General features: G+C 37.3%; 4 protein-coding genes across 6 annotated transcripts in view; 3 read left to right on the top strand and 1 right to left on the bottom strand.

Moving 5' to 3' along the window:
- The window catches only part of septin9a (septin 9a), a 76986-nt gene that overhangs the window by 19835 nt on the left and 35784 nt on the right, over positions 1–21367 (bottom strand). The gene's annotated exons all lie outside the window — the stretch shown is intronic.
- Positions 4817–18018, top strand: LOC137878364 (uncharacterized). Its single transcript, XM_068718652.1, has 3 exons — positions 4817–4860; positions 15123–15204; positions 15495–18018. Exon 3 carries the CDS (start codon positions 15496–15498, stop codon positions 16492–16494), a length of 999 nt encoding a protein of 332 aa, XP_068574753.1. The 5' UTR covers positions 4817–4860; positions 15123–15204; position 15495; the 3' UTR covers positions 16495–18018.
- On the top strand, positions 7950–9541 carry LOC137878366 (uncharacterized). Its single transcript, XM_068718653.1, has 2 exons — positions 7950–8026; positions 8408–9541. The coding sequence occupies exon 2, from the start codon at positions 8412–8414 to the stop codon at positions 9384–9386; it is 975 nt and encodes a 324-aa protein (XP_068574754.1). The 5' UTR covers positions 7950–8026; positions 8408–8411; the 3' UTR covers positions 9387–9541.
- On the top strand, positions 10414–12657 carry LOC137878363 (uncharacterized). Its single transcript, XM_068718651.1, has 2 exons — positions 10414–10588; positions 11006–12657. Exon 2 carries the CDS (start codon positions 11007–11009, stop codon positions 12027–12029), a length of 1023 nt encoding a protein of 340 aa, XP_068574752.1. The 5' UTR covers positions 10414–10588; position 11006; the 3' UTR covers positions 12030–12657.

The raw sequence follows: 21367 nt of genomic DNA, 5'->3' as shown, positions 1-21367 counted from the left end.
CACAGACGTTATTAATAGGTGAAAACAATATGACAAGAGGTTAAAAAAAAAATTAAAAAAAAGAAAAAGATTTCCACTCCCTCCCGTCGAAGATTCTTCTTAAAGTCGCTGACTCCTGAGTGAACCCTGCATGCATGCATAGTGATAGTGACATAATGCGTTTGATCCGACATAGCTTGGCTGCTTCATTTAAAAGTAGCTGCCATGTTTGGCGACACGGCCATCTCGGATCAAATGATCTATATTTTGAGGAGACGGACGATGGGAGTGACAGAAGGTCAATGGCAGGGAGCGCTGAGCCAAGATGGTGTCATGTATTGGGAGGTGGAGGGAGGCGGAGTAAAGGGCTGCCTGGCTGACCCTCGACAATGTTCCCTGCAGCTGTCCAACGACTTTCATAACAACTTGATGGATCCAAGTAGCATGAATCACCGGCTGCATTACATTAAATGCATCAGTGGAGTGTGAAGAGTGAAGAGTATAATATGTGGGAACTTTTAAGAGCGAAATACAATCGTATCAACGGGAACACAGGGAGATATCTTGTGCAATGCAAGTTTGCTCAATTTCTCTACAACAAACTATAACGTTTACCAAATTATCAGCATCTCTGGCAGCACCGTACATGTTGAGAGCGTTGTTAGTACTGCATTGCGTGTATGATGCTCATGTGCTGCCCATGTGAAAGATGTGGGTGGCGACCACAGAGGAACTAAATGTTTCCTTTGTGTGTATTTGGACTTTCTTTCCCACAGGGAATACCAAAGCCTCCACACAGGATATCAAGAGAAACTTCAGTGTGTCTCTGTGAATACACATCTCTGTGTGTCACTGTGTTTATGGATGTTCATGAATCCACTTTTCTGAGAAAAAAAAAAAGATTTATAGAAAACTAAAAACAAACGGCTTCAGCAGCCTCACAACGGACTGTGCTGCATGTATACAAACAGAGCAAGACAGCTGATCCGCTGTTTGGTACGTTTCAAAATGCAAACTATAAGGGCCTTTAAATGCAGCACTGCCACAAAGCTTTCACAAGCTCAAGGCTTGATACCTTCCAGGTGTGAGAGACCACAACTACCTGTGTGACAGCATCTCCTGCTGGCTGCTGGTAGAGATGCAGCAGTGAACAGTCAAGTTTAACTATTCCTCCTTCTACAGACCATCTCAGGAGAGAAATGTATACAGTGTAGTATATAGTTAATGTAGTATTGGTCCAACATTGTTTTACTGCATATATTTTGCCAACAAAAATGGCATTTCAAAGAGATTTCAATGCAACTGCTCTACAAATTAGATGAAAGATGATTTGATTGAAAAATATGTAATTAAATCAATTAAAAAAAACTGGTTGGTCATCCTCGTCTCTCAACCAACAATTGCTGGAACACAATGGAAGACAGAATGCCAAATTCACCACATTTTTGAAGCAGATATTGCCATGAAATGCTATAAGCAACAAACATCTGATGATAGTATACATACAAATATATATATTAAAAAAAAAAATTAAACAAGGAAGTAATCGAACTATGGCTACACTTCTTGTAACCCCAAGGAATACTTGTTTAGCCAGTTTAATTACCTAGTTTAATTACCTAGTTTAATTACCTAGTTTAATTACCTAGTAACGCCGACGCAGAGATCAGATACCCGACGGCAGCAGATCAACACAGGTGAGCTCCATCATTTTCTTATTACTAGTTTTGTTTTCAGTATTTATTGTAGGACTAATCGACATGACTGGTGAAGCATTTAAGTCAAATCTTCAGATAAAATACATTTTTGCACAGAACGAGGACTATGGATTCCTTCTAATACTTTAACTCTTTCTGCTTAGCAGGAAAAAGGGCGATAAGCAAAACCTGTTTCAACGTTCATATGGCCACTAGACTATTGTTTGAAGAAAGACATCTCAATGTGAACTTACTAGGAGTGTAACGGTTCAAAAAATTCTCAGTTCGATTCAACACGGCAGCGTTTTCAATAAAGCAAAAAAGCAGAAATGCCAAATCCTCGCTGGTGAGACTCAAGGGGGCGTGTCTGAATAACATGGCTCATCATCTCCCATTCAGTAGTGAAGTAATGTGTTGTTACAGTCAGGTAGCTTTGTGTAGTCCGTGACATCTGGCCGTCTGTTGTCAGAGGAAAACAACTAGGAGCTTCAGACATTTGATTCTCTGTTTGGGGTTTTGTTTTCTTTTACAAAGCAGGAATTATGGTCTGGAGAAATGGGCTCGTGAAGGAGGAGTGTCACAGGGCTCAATAACATTAAGCATGTTCGTACAGCCAGTAGAATGTTCTTCTTCCGTGGTGGCAGTGTCAGACAGCACATTGTCTGTTATGTCGGGTGAGTTACCATGTTGAGCGCAGTGGCACAATTTAAGCTTTTGCATAAATGCAACAGTATTATTCAAACGTATTGTTCGGTTCGAATTAATGGAAGCAACAACGTTTTAAATATCTCTACAGGATGATGAAGATGTCAGGAAGAGTCATGATCTGCTGCGTAGCTCTGTTCCTTGTCCTGACGTCTGTGTCGGCAGAGAGAGAGCTTGATTCAATCAACGATTTAAAGGAAATCGACTTTGGTCAATCTGTGCCCAAACACAGTCTTGTGCTGCTCTACTGGTTTGCCAACACAGTAGACATCGATGAGGACGACGACATGAGCCTGACTTTTGACCCAGAAAGTAGAGCTTATGGCTCACATCATTATGGTAACTATGAGGGGCTGTTGGATGACTTGCCTTGGGGAAATAGATACAAGTACTACACTATTGGCAATCTCCATCAAGAAACATCCATGCAACTTCCTCATTATGTTGTCAGTCCCCAAACAACAGAGTATGTGGGAAGAAACAGGGACAGGATCATAATTCGCATCAGGGAGCCGAACATAGGATGGCAAGCTCAGCAGAATATAGACCAAGTTTATATCACACAGCATATTGAACATCAGGGGGAATATGATCCAGATCATACCTACAGGATCACTACTAACCTATTGAGACAGATCAGAGAGTTTTCTGTTGGACAAAACCAACAGCAACTGTTGCAACTCAGAAACAACTTCAGAAGCAACGCTGATGTTTCCCACATCAGAAACACATGGGGTGGACTTGCTGGCCTTGGACTGCTGTTTATTGTGATCCAGGAAAGGTACTCCTTTTACCCAGAAAACAACTGCCAAACGGAAAACAATTCCCAAACGGAAAACAACTACCAAACGGAAAACTGCCAAACGGAAAACAACTATCAAACGGAAAACAATTCCCAAACGGAAAACAACTACCAAACGGAAAACTGCCAAACGGAAAACAACTACCAAACGGAAAACAACTACCAAACGGAAAACAACTGCCAAACGGAAAACAACTATCAAATGGAAAACAACTACCAAACGAAAAACAATTGCCAAACGGAAAACAACTACCAAACGGAAAACAATTGCCAAACGGAAAACAACTATCAAATGGAAAACAACTGCCAAACGGAAAACAACTACCAAACGGAAAACAACTGCCAAACGGAAAACAACTGCCAAACGGAAAACAACTGCCAAACGGAAAACAACTGCCAAACGGAAAACAACTACACAACACAAACCTACGGACCACAAAACAACTACAGACCAGGAAACATACAAAATAACGGGCAGGATGAAGCTTTAATGATCTGCATACCTTTGGTATTGGTTTTTATTTGTTTCTTCATATATTTTCTTAAATCATTGAGGATTTAGATGACAAAAAATAAGGGAGAACAATAAATATTGTCTAAACCAAGGTGTGACAGTATAGCTTTTTGAGGATGATTAGGACCACGAAGTCAGCAAGATTCATCAATCAATGACAAAAAAAAAAAAAAAAAAAAAATCAGGCAGTTACGACACCTCAGTACTCCTGAATAATGCCAGGGGTTGTTCTGCTGTATGCTTTATTTTGCCTCCACGTGTCTGATTTTATTGTTTACTATATTATCTTTTTTGTAAATGGGGTTCTTTTAAGATGGAGGTATATGCTTTGTATATAATGCTGGTGATGAAATGCCAAATTCCTTCAATCACCCATCTCAAACTTCAATCTTAAGGACATTTGGACCTTCATAGCTCTGTCTACTAAATTGCAGTCCGTTAATGAAAGCAAAAAGTCTAAATTATTGAAAAGAATTTGAACCGAGCAAAATGTCTTTCATTGTACATTATAATGCACTGCTCTGGTCATTAAGCTTCAGGATTCATTCAGGCAACACTGTCGTGCTCCAGCATGTATAATCTAATAGTAATGACTCCCAGCTGATTCTTTGATTTTTATAACTAATACAGATACAGAGAATGTAAATTGTTCTGATGGATAAATGAAACAGATCGGTGAAAGGCTCTATGGTGTGTTAACGACAGCTGTGATTGATAATGTTTTAGCTTAAAAAAAACTGGGGTTTATTTCATCTATGGTTTTGTGTTTATTAAACTATAATTAACAATCACAATGATGCAAGTGTTTTTATTTTAATACAATAAAGGAAAAGGAAGTAATCAAACTGTTATTAGACTTCTTGTTACCACCAGCAAGGTTCGTTTAGTCAGTTTCATTTACAGCGAAGCCTACTCTCACAAAAACACAGATCAGATACTTGACAAACAAATGTAGGTGAACACTCATATTTTCTGATTAATAGTTTTGTTTAATTAGTATTATATCCTTGAATCCAAAACAGCTGTATTATGCAACTTCCTGTAACCATAAGCAACACTTGATTTCACAGTTTCAATGACAGGAAACGGTAACCTAAAAAGAGTTGAACAGGCTCTCAAACAAACACAGGGATCAGAAAACTAACGGTAGCAAACAAACGCAGGTGAGCCCTCTTTATTCTATGATCATGTTTTGTTTTTAGTATTTACTCTGGCACTATTCAACATGACTGGAGAAGCATTTAACTCAGTTCTTCTTTATGAGCGTTCTCGAAAGGGAATTTGGTATATAGACTAACTTTGGAAAATACTTGATTTGATTAACTCACGCTGCTGAAGTCTCAAATTAATTTCAGATAAACTTACAAATATATTTTGCATAAAATGAGGAAGGTGTAGTCCTTCCTCATACTGGTCTACCTCTTACTGTCCAGTATGAGCAGGAGGAATGATAACAAGCAAAACCTGTTTCAATGTTCAGATGGCCGTCTGACTATTGTTGTGACACATACTTGAGAAATTGTCATCCTATCCGTTGGTTAGGCCTTAGTGTGAGATATTCAAGAAAAAATAAATTATACATTAATCAAATCATGAAAATAGCCATTAGATGAATATCTAGCTACAAATACATTGAGGTTGATAATGTACAGTATGGATGAATAATGGCAGAAATAACTTTTTAAATATCTCTCCAGGATGAAGATGTCAGGAAGAGTCATGATCTGCTGTGTAGCTCTGTTCCTTGTCCTGACCTCTGTGTCGGCTCTACAGAGAGAGCTTGATTCAATCAACGATTTGAAGAAAATCAACTTTGGTCAATCTGTGCCCAAACACAGTCTTGTGCTGCTCTACTGGTTTGCCAACACAGTGGACATCGATGAGGACGACGACATATGCCTGACCTTTGACCCGGAAAGTAGAGATTATGGCTCACATCATTATGGTAACTTTGAGGGGCTGTTGGACCCACTGCCTCGGGGAAATGTATACCAGTACTACACTATTGGCAATCTCAATCAAGGAACATCCATGTCACTTCCTACTTATGTTGTCCGTCCCCCAACAACAGAGTATGAGGGAAGAAACAGGGACAGGATCATAATTTGTGTCAGGGAGCCGATCACAGGATGGCATGTTCCGCAGAGAATAGACCAAGTTTATATCACACAGCATTATGACACTTATGAAGGTCTAGGGACAGAATATGATCCAGATCATACCTACAGGATCACTACTAACCTCTTGAGACAGATCAGAGAGTTTTCTGTTGCACAAAACCAACAGCAACTGTTGCAACTCAGAAACCACTTCAGAAGCAACGCTGATGTTTCCCACATCAGAAACACATGGGGTGGACTTGCTGGCCTTGGACTTCTGCTGTTTATTGTGATCCAGGAAAGGTACTCCTCCAACCAGCAAAACAACAGATCACAAAATAACTACAGACCAGCAAACAACGTCACACCGCAAAACTACTACAGACATGCAAACGTACAAAATAATGGATGGGATGATGCTTTGGTGAAGTGTATTATTTTTGCATTTGTTTTAATTTGTTTATTCATATATTTTCTTAAATCATTGAGGATTTAGAGGACAATAAATAAGGGAGAACAATAGATATTGTCTAAACCAAGGTGTGACAGTATAGCTTTTTGAGGACGATTAGGACCACGAAGTCAGCAAGATTCATCAATCAATTGAAAAAAATGTAAGTTCTGACACCTCAGTGCTCCTGAATAATGGCCAGGGGTATTTCTTTGTTTTTCCTCCACGTGTTTGATTTTATTGTTTACTATATCATTTTCTTTGTAAATGGGGTTCAGTTAAGATGGAGGTACAGTTGTGGTCAAAAGTTTACATACACTTGTAAAGAACATAATGTCATGCTCTCTTGAGTTTCCAGTTATTTCTAGCAGCAGGTGATAGCTTGCGTTTTCTTCCTGATCGTGGCAGTGACAAAACAGTGCCATGCACTTTATACTTACAAACAATTGTTTGCACTGTTGCTCTTTGGACCTGCAGCTGCTTTGAAATGGCTCCAAGTGACTTTCCTGACTTGTTCAAGTCAATGATTCGCTTTTTCAGATCCATGCTGAGCTCCTTTGACTTTCCCATTGTAGCATTTGTGGCCCTTTGTATCCAATGAGCCCTATTTAAATGGCCTCAGAGAAGTCACCAGCTGTAGTCACTCATAATCACTCACAAGAAGTTAAGAGGCCATGCTATGAAGCTCATTTCATTGACACAACTTTCTAAGTCACCAAAATTGCTAATTCATGTTGCTGTATGTATATTTTTGACCCAGCAGATTTTGTCACTTTTTCTGTTAACCCATAATAAAGTCATGAAAGAACCAAACTTCATGAATGTTTTTTGTGACAAACAAGTATCTGTTCCAATCACTCTATCAGAGAAAAATCAGAGTTGTAGAAATAACTGGAAACTCAAGAGAGCCATGACATTATGTTCTTTACAAGTGTATGTAAACTTTTGACCACAACTGTATATGCTTTGTATATAATGCTGGTGATGAAATGCCAAATTCCTTAAATCACCCATCTCAAACTGCTGTGATGGTCTCAGAATCTTAAGGACATGTGGACCTTCAAAGCTCTGTCTACTAAATTGCAGTCCGTTAATAAAAGCAAAACGTCTAAATTATTGAAAAGAAATTTGAACCGAGCAAAATGTCCATTATTGTATATTATAATGCACTGCTCTGGTCATTAAGCTTCTTAATTCTTCTTCCTCTGATTCTTTGATTTTTATAACTAATGCAGATACAGAGAATGTAAATTGTTCTGATGGATAAATGAAACAGATCGGTGAAAGGCTCTATGGTGTGTTAACGACAGCTGTGAGTGATACTGTTTTAGCTTAAAAATAACAGGTTTATTTCATCTATGGTTTTGTGTTTATTAAACTATAATTAACAATCACAATGATGCAAGTGTTTTTATTTTAATACAATAAAGGAAAAGGAAGTAATCAAACTGTTATTAGACTTCTTGTTACCACCAGCAAGGTTCGTTTAGTCAGTTTCATTTACAGCGAAGCCTACTCTCACAAAAACACAGATCAGATACCTGACAAACAAATGTAGGTGAACACTCATATTTTCTGATTAATAGTTTTGTTTAATTAGTATTATATCTTTGAATACAGGAGATCCAAATCCAAAACAGCTGTATTATGCAATTCCTGTAACCACAAGCAACACTTGATTTCAGTTTCATTTACAGGGAAACAGTAACCTAAAAAGAGTTGAACAGGCTCTCACACAAACACAGGGATCAGAAAACTAACGGTAGCAGACAAACGCAGGTGAGCCCTCTTTATTCTATGATCATATTTTGTTTTTAGTATTTACTCTGGCACTATTCAACATGACTGGAGAAGCATTTAACTCAGTTCTTCTTTGGGAGCGTTCTCGAAAGGGAATTTGGTATATAGACTAACTTTGGAAAATACTTGAAGTCTCAAATTAGTCTCAAATTAATTTCGGATAAACCTACAAGTATGTTTTGCATAAAATGAGGAAGGTGTATTACTTCCTCATTCTGGCCTACAAATTAAATTAAATGATAGATTAATCAAATCATGAAAATAGCAAGTAGATGAATCCCTGGCTACAAATACATTGAGGTTGATAATGTACAGTATGGATAAATAATGGGAGAAATAACTTTTTAAATATCTCTACAGGATAATGAAGATGTCAGGAAGAGTCATGATCTGCTGTGTAGCTCTGTTCCTTGTCCTGACTTCTGTGTCGGCTGTACAAAAGCTTCGTTCAATCAATGCTTTGAAGAAAATCAACTTTGGTGAATCGGTGCCCAAACACAGTCTTGTGCTGCTCTACTGGTTTGCCAACACAGTAGACATCGACGACAATAATGTCATATGGCTGACCTTTGACCCTAACAGAGAAGATTATGGCTCACATTATTATCACAACTCTGAGGGGCTGTTGGATGACTTGCCTTGGGGAAATTTATACCAGTACTACACTATTGGCAATCTCTATCAAGAAACATCCATGCAACTTCCTCATTATGTTGTCCGTCCCCAAACAGAGTATGTGGGAAGAAACAGGGACAGGATCATAATTCGTGTCAGGGAGCAGAACACAGGACGTAGAGCTTTGCAGAGAATAGACCAAGTTTATATCACACAGCATTATGACACTTCTGAAAATCTGGGGACACCGTATGATCCAGATCATACCTACAGGATCACTACTAACCTCTTGAGACAGATCAGAGAGTTTTCTGTGGGACAAAACCAACAGCAACTGTTGCAACTCAGAAACAACTTCAGAAGCAACGCTGATGATTTCCAGTTAAGGCACATCAGAAACACATGGGCTGCTAACCTTGCTGGCCTTGGACTGCTGTTGTTTATTGTGATCCAGGAAAGGTACTCCTCCAACCAACGCAACAACAAACATGATAAAAGACAAAAACATTGGGACGATGATGTTTCCGAGAGCAACGTTTCTAGAAATTTCCGCAACCAAGATTATGTTCTAGTGAACGTCGATGAGGACCACGAAGCCAACAGGACGACTGGAAATAGAGAATCAGGCATTGGCTCAGTAGCCCAGACCATGAGGAAGTTCTGTTGTATTGTCATATGTCTCACAATCATATTGTGTTTTATATATTTTACTTTTTATGTATAAGAGAAGGTAAAACTTTTCAGTGCAACAGTTGCAAATAATAAAGTTTAAAAGGTAACGATAAGGTGCTCCGGCCTTGGTTTGTGTGTGTGTGTGTGTGTGTGTGTGTGTGTGTGTGTGTGTGTGTGTGTGTGTGTGTGTGTGTGTGTGTGTGTGTGTGTGTGTGTGTGTGTGTGTGTGGCCTTCCAGGTACATTGCGTATGTGGAGACCCTCCCATTTGATGGTCCAGGAGTATTAACTTGAGTTAGTTGTGAGCAGTTGAGTTGTACTAATAAAAAAATCTAATGTATTCCACAGGTGACATCAATCCAGCGAGAAAAGAAAGAAAAAGAGATAGAGGGGTTTGTTAGAGACATTTTATGATGATGAAATATCAAATGTCTTGAAAACAGGGTCAAAAAAAGTTCAACCATTTTGCACTAGAATTAAAAAAAAAGGATGAAAGTCTCACCCCTTATCAGTATTGGCGCTTTTTTTTTTTTTTTTTTTATAAATCGTATTTTCTTGCCCTAAAACCACCGCATCATTGGTTTGAATCCAGATGGGGAGGTTTTGTTGCAGGTCATCCTTGATTCTTAACCCACAATCTCTGGCAAATTGTACTGTGTACTGTCCAAAAAAGGCAACATGCCAAATTTACCAAATTTTTGAGGCAGATGACACAAAATAGTACAAACAATAAAAATCTGACAAGTATACACCCGACTACTTCATTCCACTTCCAGGCAATGATGCCTCATGTTTGGTGATCAAGGGTTGTGACACAGATACAAGTTAGGACACTTAACTTGAAACATTCAAGGTTACTACAAGATATTGAACAGTGACCTTCAACGTAATTTAAAACACTACAATGAAAGTTTGAGTAAAGAAAATAGAAAACATACAAAATCAGCGTATGAAATGTGCATGTACTGCAACTTGAAATTGATCCGTGACAAGTGAATACTGGCCAATAATAACCCAGGCAGCCTCACCATGCAGTCCAAAGGACACACTTACTGTCAAGCCTATACCTGCACAAGCTACTTCCTGTTATAACCCTGCTCATAAAATCACCAGCTGACTCACAGAATGACTTCACACAATCGTTCCTCTAAAAACCGCGAGTTTCATTTACAGCGAAGCGGTAACATAGGAGGAGTTACGCCTTCTATCACACAAGCACAGAGATCAGATACCCGACAGCAGCAGACTTACTCGGGTGAGTGCTCTTATTTTCTGATCGCTAGTTCTGTTTAATTAGTATTTGCCGTGGCAATATTCCACACCATAAGTGTTTTTTGTGAGTGTTTTCTCCTCTTTGCGTTACCATCGCTCCACCACAACTCAACAAGGAAACGCTTTCTATTGCAACAAGAAGCCTCACCAACATCAGATAATCTTACAAATACATTGTTGCACAGAATGAGGACAATGTATTCCTTCGTAATAGTAACCTGATTCTTACTGGTCAGTACGAGACAACAACAAACAAAACCTGTTTCAATGTTCACATCTGACTGATCAAATCAGGAAAATAAAAATGTGATGCATCTCTAGTTAAAATGACATAGTATAGATTGAGAATGTAATGTATGGATGATTATTGTAAGCAATAACTTTTTAAATATCTCTACAGGATGATGAAGATGTCAGGAAGAGTCATGATCTGCTGCGTAGCTCTGTTCCTTGTCCTGACCTCTGTGTCGGCTCTACAGAGAGAGTTTGATTCAATCAACGATTTAAAGAAAATCAACTTTGGTGAATCGGTGCCCAAACACAGTCTTGTGCTGCTCTACTGGTTTGCCAACACAGTAGACATCGACAATAACAATATCATATCACTGACCTTTGACCCTAACGGAAGAGATTATGGCTCACATTATTATGGTAACTATGAGAGGCTGTTGGACCCACTGCCTCAGGGAAATGTATACCAGTACTACACTATTGGCAATCTCAATCAACAAACATCCATGCAACTTCCTCATTATGTTGTCCGTCCCCCAACAACAGAGTATGTGGGAAGAAACAGGGACAGGATCATAATTCGTGTCAGGGAGCAGAACACAGGAGGGCAAGATTTGCAGAGAATAGACCAAGTTTATATCACACAGCATTATGACACTTCTGAAAATCTGGGGACACCGTATGATCCAGATCATACCTACAGGATCACTACTAACCTCTTGAGACAGATCAGACAGTTTTTTGTTGGACAAAACCAACAGCAACTGTTGCAACTCAGAAACAACTTCGGAAGCAACGCTGATGTTTCCCACATCAGAAACACATGGGGTGACCTTGCTTGTCTTGGACTTCTGTTGTTTATTGTGATCCAAGAAAAGTCCTGCCACCGTCCCAACAACAGACCAAAAAACAGAAGAAGTCATTGGGATGATACTGCGGCAAGAGAGACCAACGTTCCTAGAGGTTTTCGAAACCAAGATGATGTTGTTGTGGATTTCAATGACTATGAGGACCAAAATGCCAGCAGGACGATTAGGAACAGAGTATCACACATTGACAACAACTCACCTAACCAGAACACCCAGCGGCGGATCTGTTGTTGCATCTGTTGCTGCATTTGTTGTATTGCCACCATATGCATAACTGCATTGTGTATTATAATGGTGTTATGGTATAAAGGGATGCTAAAATGAGATAAAACTTTTTATATTGCAAAGGAAATTGCTGTGCAGCAGTTGCAATACAAATTGGAAAGAATGTAAATATTAAAGCCTAAGATAACAATAAAGTAAAAAAAGGAATAAGTCCAAAATATAAACAATGGCAAAATCAGGTTAGTAAATTATAAGCAGGGTAGCAGTGGAAATCAGTTTAGGTGGGGTTGCATATAGATATGTATGCATGCAGCTTTAGAGTATATGACTAATGCAGAATGTTCATGACTACGCCCATGATATTCCAGTTAATATCCCACTTTGTCCTTTGTGTCAGTTGTGAGAATAATAATAATAATAATAATAATAATAATGATAATTATTATTATTTATGTGACTGCTAAGATTACCGTATATGTGCATTGTAAATATCCAATATATTTGTTATCTCAAAAGTATTTGATCCGAGTGAAATGTCTTTTATTGTACATTATAAATTACTGCTCTGGCATGGTCATTAAGCTCCAAGCTTAAATCAGTCAACAAAGTCATGCTCCAGCATGTCTAATCTAACTTACTCATGATTCATTCTGTGTCTGACGGTGATGAAGCGACTGTATTACACTGATAAATAAAACAAATAAAAGGCTTTATGGTCTGTTCAGGACAGCTTGTGTATACTTTCTGTAGTGTTGATACAGTGTTTATTACACTATAATTAACAATCAGACTGATGTCAGTGTTTTTATTTTAAATTCAAGGAAAATGGATGAAACGCAAGTTAGATGTGCAGAATCATGACGACAACTTTAACTATTCCTCGTTCTACAGACAATCACACCAGAGACAGATAACTTTCTGCATACCATTGATATCTGCTGGCATCAGTTTTGAAGAACAAAATAGCAGTGGTACAACTTTGTTCTTTACTACATACATGTTGAACTGGAATATTGTGATGTAGTAATCTTAAATGTCTTGAAAAGAGGGTCTAAAAAGAGTTTTAATTATTGTGCACCAGAATTTGTATGACAACTCTTAATAGAGGAAGAAAACAGCCTTTGTGGATGGGAACATATTGGATAAATCAGCATAAAAAGGTCCTTGTGACCACAACATCACAATCAATCCTCTAAAAACTGAATAAAAACAGTCTACTTCTTGCATTTCTACAGCCATGTTGACTGGTAATAGCAAACAACGAAATCAAAGGAGTACTACTTTTTCTTTTCTTGAATACAGAAGATCCAAATCAGCTGTAATATGAAACTTCCTGTAACCAGAAGCAACGCTCGATTCCCCAGTTTCATTTGTAGGAAACCAGTAATGTAACAGGAGTTGAACAGGCTCTCACACAAACAGATCAGAAAACTAACAGCAGCAGACAAACTGACTGTGAGCCTTCTTTATTTTATGGCCGTTAGTTTTGTTTTACATTTTTATCCCACATGACTGGTGAAGCATTCAACTCAATTCTACTTTGTGAGTGCTCTTTCCTCTTTATACTAATATCCCTCCACCACAGCTCAACAAGGAAATGCTGAATACTGAAACACAAACTAAATGGACTAACTTTGGAAGACATTCACTTGTTTTGATTAACTCAGGCTGCTGATGTCCCATTCATTTCAGCTTACAAAATGTTTTTTGCACAGAATGAGGAATGTGTATAACTTCCTCACACTGGTCTACCTCTTACTGGTCGGTAAGAGCCGGAGGAATGATAACAAACAAAACCTGTTTCAATGTTCATATGGCTGCCTGGCTTTATTGTTTTCAGACATATGTAATTGTCATCCTATTTGTTAAATGTTAGAATGAGCGATTATCAAATCCATATTCAATAAAATAATCACTAGATGCATCTCTAGTTACAAATACATGTATGGATGAGAATGTACAGTATGGATGAAAATTGGGAGAAATAACTTTTTAAATATCTATATATAAAAATGATATGGTATAGATTGAAAATGTAATGTATGGATGATTAATGTAAGCAATACTTTTTTTGATATCTCTACAGGACGATGAAGAGGAAGAGTCATGATCTGCTGTGTCGCTCTCTTCCTTGTCCTGACCTCTGTGTCGGCTCTACAGACAAAGATTGATTCAATCAACGATTTGAAGAAAATCAACTTTGGGCACAGATTGGCCAAACACATTCTTGTGCTTCTCCGCTGGTTTGCCAACACAGTGGACATCGACAATAACAATATCATATCGCTGACCTTTGACATAAACAGAGGAGATTATGGCTCACATTATTATGGTAACTTTGAGAGGCTGTTGGACCCACTGCCTCTGGGAAATGTCAGATAGCAGTACCACACTGTTGGTAATCTCAATCAAGAAGCTCTCACACCTTGTTAGCTCACCTGGTAGAGCAGACCTGAGCAGTGGCATAAGTTTAAATCTGACACACATCCCTTCGCTGCATGTTGTCACCTCTCTTTAGTGTATCTTCGGCTGTACTATCAACGAAATGCATAAAAACACCCCAAAAAATTATTCATATATAAAAAAAAGGAAAAATAACTTGTTTCATTCATTTCAATAAAGAATGAAAGACACACACTTGACCATGCGCTTAAATCTTATCATCTTAAATGGTTTTGAAAAATTATTCATTCTGATGTGTTCATTTATTGCAGTGACCTCCAATGTAAATTACAACAACGCTACTATGACAATTTGAATCAAGAAAAAGAGCAGCAAAACACTTAAAATGTGCAGACATGAAACGCGTGTACTGAGCATTTAAATGATCTGTAATAAGTGAATGCTGCTAATAATAAGCCAGGAAGTACTACAAATCTCATAGTTTGTCCCTCTGTAGTCTCACTGTCGAACGGGACATGCACAGGATGATTTCCTAAAAAAGAAAAAAAAAAAAAAAAAGAAAAGAAAAAAAATTCCCTGATGACTCGACAGACTTTACAGAATAATTCCTCTAAAAACTGTGAATAAAAATAATCATCTTTTTGTATTCCTACAGACTGGTAAATGCCAAAACACTGAAAGGGAGAACTACTTTTCTTTTCTTGAATACAGAAGGAAGTTTTTTGCTTTTCAAAAAGCCGTTTTATGAAACCTACTTTGCAATGCTTGTTCTTACAGGTTCATTTTCAGGGAAACAAAACCTAAAAAGGAGTTACACAGGCTGTCACACAAACACAGAGATCAGAAACCTGACGGCAGCAGACAGACTAAGGTGAGCGTTCCCTTTTTTCTGAACTTTTAAATATTTACTGTGGCACTATCCCCACGATTGGTGAAGAATTAACCTCAAGCTATGTTACTGTAACTACAGACTTTTAATTGTCATCCTATCCATTAGGTGTTAGAGTGAGCCATTCATGAGAATGATAACAAATATGAAATAGATTTAAAATTAGTGAAATAGTAATTTGATGCATCTCTCTATGATATATAGTATAGATGATTAAAAATGTACAGTATGGATGAATAATGGGAGAAATAACTTTTTAAATCTCTCTACAGGATGATGAAGATGTCAGGAAGAGTCATGATCTGCTGTGTAGCTCTGTTCCTTGTCCTGACTTCTGTGTCGGCTGTACAAAAGCTTCGTTCAATCAATGCTTTGAAGAACATTAACTTTGGTGAATCGGTGCCCAAACACAGTCTTGTGCTGCTCTACTGGTTTGCCAACACAGTGGATATTGACGACAATAACGTCATATGGCTGACCTTTGACCCTAACAGAGAAGATTATTGCTCACATTATTATCACAACTCTGAGGGGCTGTTGGATGACTTGCCTTGGGGAAATGTATACCAGTACTACACTATTGGCAATCTCAATCAAGAAACATCCATGCCACTTCCTCATTATGTTGTCAGTCCCCAAACAACAGAGTATGTGGGAAGAAACAGGGACAGGATCATAATTCGTGTCAGGGAGCAGAACACAGGACGTAGAGCTTTGCAGAGAATAGACCAAGTTTATATCACACAGCATTATGACACTTCTGAAAATCTGGGGACACCGTATGATCCAGATCATACCTACAGGATCACTACTAACCTCTTGAGACAGATCAGACAGTTTTTTGTTGGACAAAACCAACAGCAACTGTTGCAACTCAGAAACAACTTCGGAAGCAACGCTGATGTTTCCCACATCAGAAACACATGGGGTGACCTTGCTTGTCTTGGACTTCTGTTGTTTATTGTGATCCAAGAAAAGTCCTGCCACCGTCCCAACAACAGACCAAAAAACAGAAGAAGTCATTGGGATGATACTGCGGCAAGAGAGACCAACGTTCCTAGAGGTTTTCGAAACCAAGCTGACGTTGTTGTGGATTTCAATGACTATGAGGACCAAAATGCCAGCAGGACGATTAGGAACAGAGTATCACATGTTGACAACAACTCACCTCCCCAGACCAACACCCGGCAGCGGTTCTGTTGTATTGCCACCATATGCTTGATTGCATTGTGTACTATAATATTGTTATGGTATAAAGGGATGCTAAAATGAGATACAACTTTATATATTGCAAAGGAAATTGCTGTACAGCAGTTGCAATACAAATTGGAAGGAGTGTAAATATTAAAGCCTAAGATAACAATAAAGTAAAAAAAGGAATAAGTCCAAAATATAAACAATGGCAAAATCAGGTTAGTAAATTATAAGCAGGGTAGCAGTGGAAATCAGTTTAGGTGGGGTTGCATATAGATATGTATGCATGCAGCTTTAGAGTATATGACTAATGCAGAATGTTCATGACTACGCCCATGATATTCCAGTTAATATCCCACTTTGTCCTTTGTGTCAGTTGTGAGAATAATAATAATAATAATAATAATAATAATAATAATAATAATAAGATATTCACTTGTTTTGATTAACTCAGGCTGCTGATGTCCCATTAATTTCAGCTTACAAAATGTTTTTTGCACAGAATGAGGAATGTGTATAACTTCCTCATACTGGTCTACCTCTTACTGGTCGGTAAGAGCCGGAGGAATGATAACAAACAAAACCCGTTTCAATGTTCATATGGCCGCCTGTCTTCATTGTTTTCACACATTTAATTGTCATCCTATTTGTTACATGTTAGAATGAGCGATTATCAAATCCATATTCATTAAAATAATCACTAAATGCATCTCTAGTTACAAATACATGTATGGATGAGAATGTACAGTATGTTTTTAAAATATAAAAAAAAAAAAAATGAACTTTGGTCAATCTGTGCCCAAACAGTCTTTTGCTTCTCCGCTGGTTTGCCAACACAGTGGACATCGACAATAACAATATCATATCGCTGACCTTTGACATAAACAGAGAACATTATGGCTCACATTATTATGGTACCTTTGAGAGACTTGTTACCACCAGCAAGGTTTGTTTAGTCCAGGGGTCTTCAACGTTTTTCAGGCCAAGGACCCCCAAACTGATAGATATAGTTGGGGGTCCCTGCTCCATCCATCCATCCATCCATCCATCGTATAAAATTGTGTTTTGTATTAAACTGGGCCTAGTGTCATGTATAAACATACCTTGTTATTGTGCATTCAATACTAAGCTATTCAAATAATACACAGGTTCATATATTCATGTTTTTATTTTAAACATGTGCAAGGTACAGTGAGTAGGGTGGCCGTGCCACTGCCATTTATAAACACACCTTGTCAACTGATACCAATCGACAGTCTGTCAATTGCATGATAATCATGCATACAAGCTATTCAAATTTCTGTTTTTATTTTAAACATAAATGTGGAAACGAAAAATGAGTGATGGCCTATTAGTGCCACTGCCATGCATAAACATACCTGTTATCTTGAGTTCAATACTGAACCATTAAAATAATGGACAGATTCATGTTTTTTGGTCGAGTTACAAAACGATCCATTTTCGCTCATAACAATGTCCATACACTTAATAATGATATACTGGCCTCAGTAGTTGGCTGTTGTGGATAGGAGCTGCAGTGTTTTAGTCAGGAATATCTTGCAAAAATGATTGCATAAGGATTCGTGGGTGAAGTAAATGTCGTTTTTGAATAATAATAAAAAATAAATTAAAAAAAATAAAAAAAAAAAATCTATTTTTACAACGGTATCTTCTTTTCAAATAATATTGCAGCGTGCGTCCTTGTGTCTGGGTTCTTAGGCCATGTCCACACTACTACGTTTTCATTTGGAAACTGAGTTTTCAAACGAAAACGATCTCCGTCCACATGGCGTTTCAGCCATTGTTTTCGAAATGATCTCCGTCCAGACTAACACGCCTGAAAACGAATATCACATGACTCTTCACGTACACTGGGCATGCACCGATGTAAACTAGAGGTAGATTGTCGTATTTTTTGTAACTAAGCAACCAGAGTAATATAATCTTTAATGATCTTAAGTACGTGTTTGATACTTAAGGCGTGATAGGGGCGGGTCCTTCTCTTTGTGTGCAGGAGGCTTGGAGGGACAGGTCCAGGCGAGTCTCGCGCTGGGAGTGAACCAATGCCCAGCTAGAGAGCTCCTGTGTCACTGAATGTGTGCATTTCTGACTGAAAGATAACATCTTCTGCCTCCATTTATCCATTCGTTGGATTCATGTTAATGTTTATGTAAAGACATTTACATTTGTGAAAAAAAAGAAGAAAAAAAAAGAAAAAAAAGAAAAAATTGTCTCATCAACCAAAAACTTTGCAGACCCCCTGCAGTACCTCCGTGGACCCCCTAGGGGTCGCAGACCCCCTGTTGAAAACCTCTGGTTTAGTCAGTTTCATTTACAGGGAAACAGTAACCTAAAAAGAGTTGAACAGGCTCTCACACAAACACAGGGATCAGAAAACTAACGGTAGCAAACAAACACAGGTGAGCCCTCTTTATTCTATGATCATGTTTTGTTTTTAGTATTTACTCTGGCACTATTCAACATGACTGGAGAAGCATTTAATTTAGTTCTTCTTTGGGAGCGTTCTCGAAAGGGAATTTGGTATATAGACTAACTTTGGAAAATACTTGATTTGATTAACCAACGCTGCTGAAGTTTCAACTTTGTAAGTTTATCTGAAATTAATTTATTTTGTATAAAATGAGGGATGTGTAGTCCTTCTTCATACTGGTCTACCTCTTACTGGTCAGTATAAGCAGGAGGAATGATAAGCAAAACCTGTTTCAATGTTCAGATGGCCGTCTGACTCTTGTTTTGAGACACTTGGAAAAATTGTCATCCTATCCGTTGGTTAAGCCTTAGTGTGAGATATTCAGCTGAGCTAAACAGAGGAGATTATGGCTCACATTATTATGGTAACTTTGAGAGGCTGTTGGATCCACTGCCTCTGGGAAATGTCAGATAGCAGTACCACACTGTTGGTAATCTCAATCAAGAAGCTCTCACACCTTGTTAGCTCACCTGGTAGAGCAGACCTGAGCAGTGGCATAAGTTTAAATCTGACACACATCCCTTCGCTGCATGTTGTCACCTCTCTTTAGTGTATCTTTGGCTGTACTATCAACTAAATGCATAAAAACACAAAAAATTCATATATTCATATATATATATATACATACACATATATATATATACACATATATATATACATATATATATATATATATATATATATATATATATACATATATATATATATATACATATATATATATATATACATATATATACATATATATATATACATATATATATATATATATATATATACATATATACATATATATATATATATACATATACATATATACATATATATATATATATATACATATATACATACATATATATATATATATATATATATATATATATATATATATATATATACATATACATATATACATATATACATACATATATACATACATATATATACATATATATATATATATACATATATATATATATACATATATATATACATATATATATACATATATATATACATATACATATATATATATACATATATATATACATATACATATATATATATATATATACATATATATATACATATATATATACATATACATATATATATATATATATATATATATATATATATATATATATATATATATATATAAAAAAAGGTTATTCTCACAAGGAAAAATAACTTGTTTCATTCATTTCAATAAATGAAAGACACACACTTGACCATGCACTTAAATCTTATCATCTTAAATGGTTTTGAAAAATTATTCATTCTGATGTGTTCATTTATTGCAGTGACCTCCAATGTAAATTACAACAACGCTACTATGACAATTTGAATCAAGAAAAAGAGCAGCAAAACACTTAAAATGTGCAGACATGAAACGCGTGTACTGAGCATTTAAATGATCTGTAATAAGTGAATGCTGCTAATAATAAGCCAGGAAGTACTACAAATCTCATAGTTTGTCCCTCTGTAGTCTCACTGTCGAACGGGACATGCACAGGATGATTTCCTAAAGAAAAAAAATAAACCCTGATGACTCACAGACAGACTTTACAGAATAATTCCTCTAAAAGTTGTGAATAAAAATAATCATCTTTTTTTATTTCTACAGACTGGTAAATGCCAAAACACTGAAAGGGAGAACTACTTTTCTTTTCTTGAATTTTCAAAAAGCTATTTTATGAAACCTACTTTGCAACGCTTGTTTAATTTTCAGGGAAACAAAACCTAAAAAGGAGTTGCACAGGCTGTCACACAAACACAGAGATCAGAAACCTGACGGCAGCAGACAGACTAAGGTGAGCGTTCCCTTTTTTCTGAACTTTTAAATATTTACTGTGGCACTATCCCCACGATTGGTGAAGAATTAACCTCAAGCTATGTTACTGTAACTACAGACTTTTAATTGTCATCCTATCCATTAGGTGTTAGAGTGAGCCATTCATGAGAATGATAACAAATAGACTTAAAATTCATGAAATAGTAATTTGATGCATCTCTAATTAAAAAGATATAGTATAGATTAAGAATGTACAGTATGTATGAATAATATGAAAAATAACTTTTTAAATATCTCTACAGGATGATGAAGATGTCAGGAAGAGTCATGATCTGCTGTGTAGCTCTGTTCCTTGTCCTGACCTCTGTGTCGGCTCTACAGAGAGAGCTTGATTCAATCGACGATTTAAAGAAAATCAACTTTGGTCAATCTGTGCCCAAACACAGTCTTGTGCTGCTCTACTGGTTTGCCAACGCAGTTAACATTGGCATGTACGGTGACATAAGCCTGACTTTTGACCCGAACAGTAGAGATTATGGCTCACATTATTATGGTAACTTTGAGGGGCTGTTGGACCCACTGCCTCGGGGAAATGTATACCGGTACTACACTATTGGCAGTCTCAATCAAGGAACAATGCCACTTCCTCATTATGTTGTCCGTCC

Source organism: Cebidichthys violaceus, unplaced genomic scaffold, assembly GCF_023349555.1.
Source record: "Cebidichthys violaceus isolate CVI_PGR_0920_01 unplaced genomic scaffold, fCebVio1.0.p SCAF_23, whole genome shotgun sequence".
NCBI lineage: Eukaryota > Metazoa > Chordata > Actinopteri > Perciformes > Stichaeidae > Cebidichthys > Cebidichthys violaceus.
Note: the sequence above shows the minus strand (reverse complement) of the source record. Positions and strands in the feature narration are given on the sequence as shown.

Excerpts from the sequence above, each read along its gene's own strand:
- LOC137878363 (XM_068718651.1), top strand. The coding sequence starts at position 11,007 with ATGATGAAGATGTCAGGAAGAGTCATGATCTGCTGCGTAGCTCTGTTC.
- LOC137878366 (XM_068718653.1), top strand. The coding sequence starts at position 8,412 with ATGAAGATGTCAGGAAGAGTCATGATCTGCTGTGTAGCTCTGTTCCTT.
- LOC137878364 (XM_068718652.1), top strand. The coding sequence starts at position 15,496 with ATGATGAAGATGTCAGGAAGAGTCATGATCTGCTGTGTAGCTCTGTTC.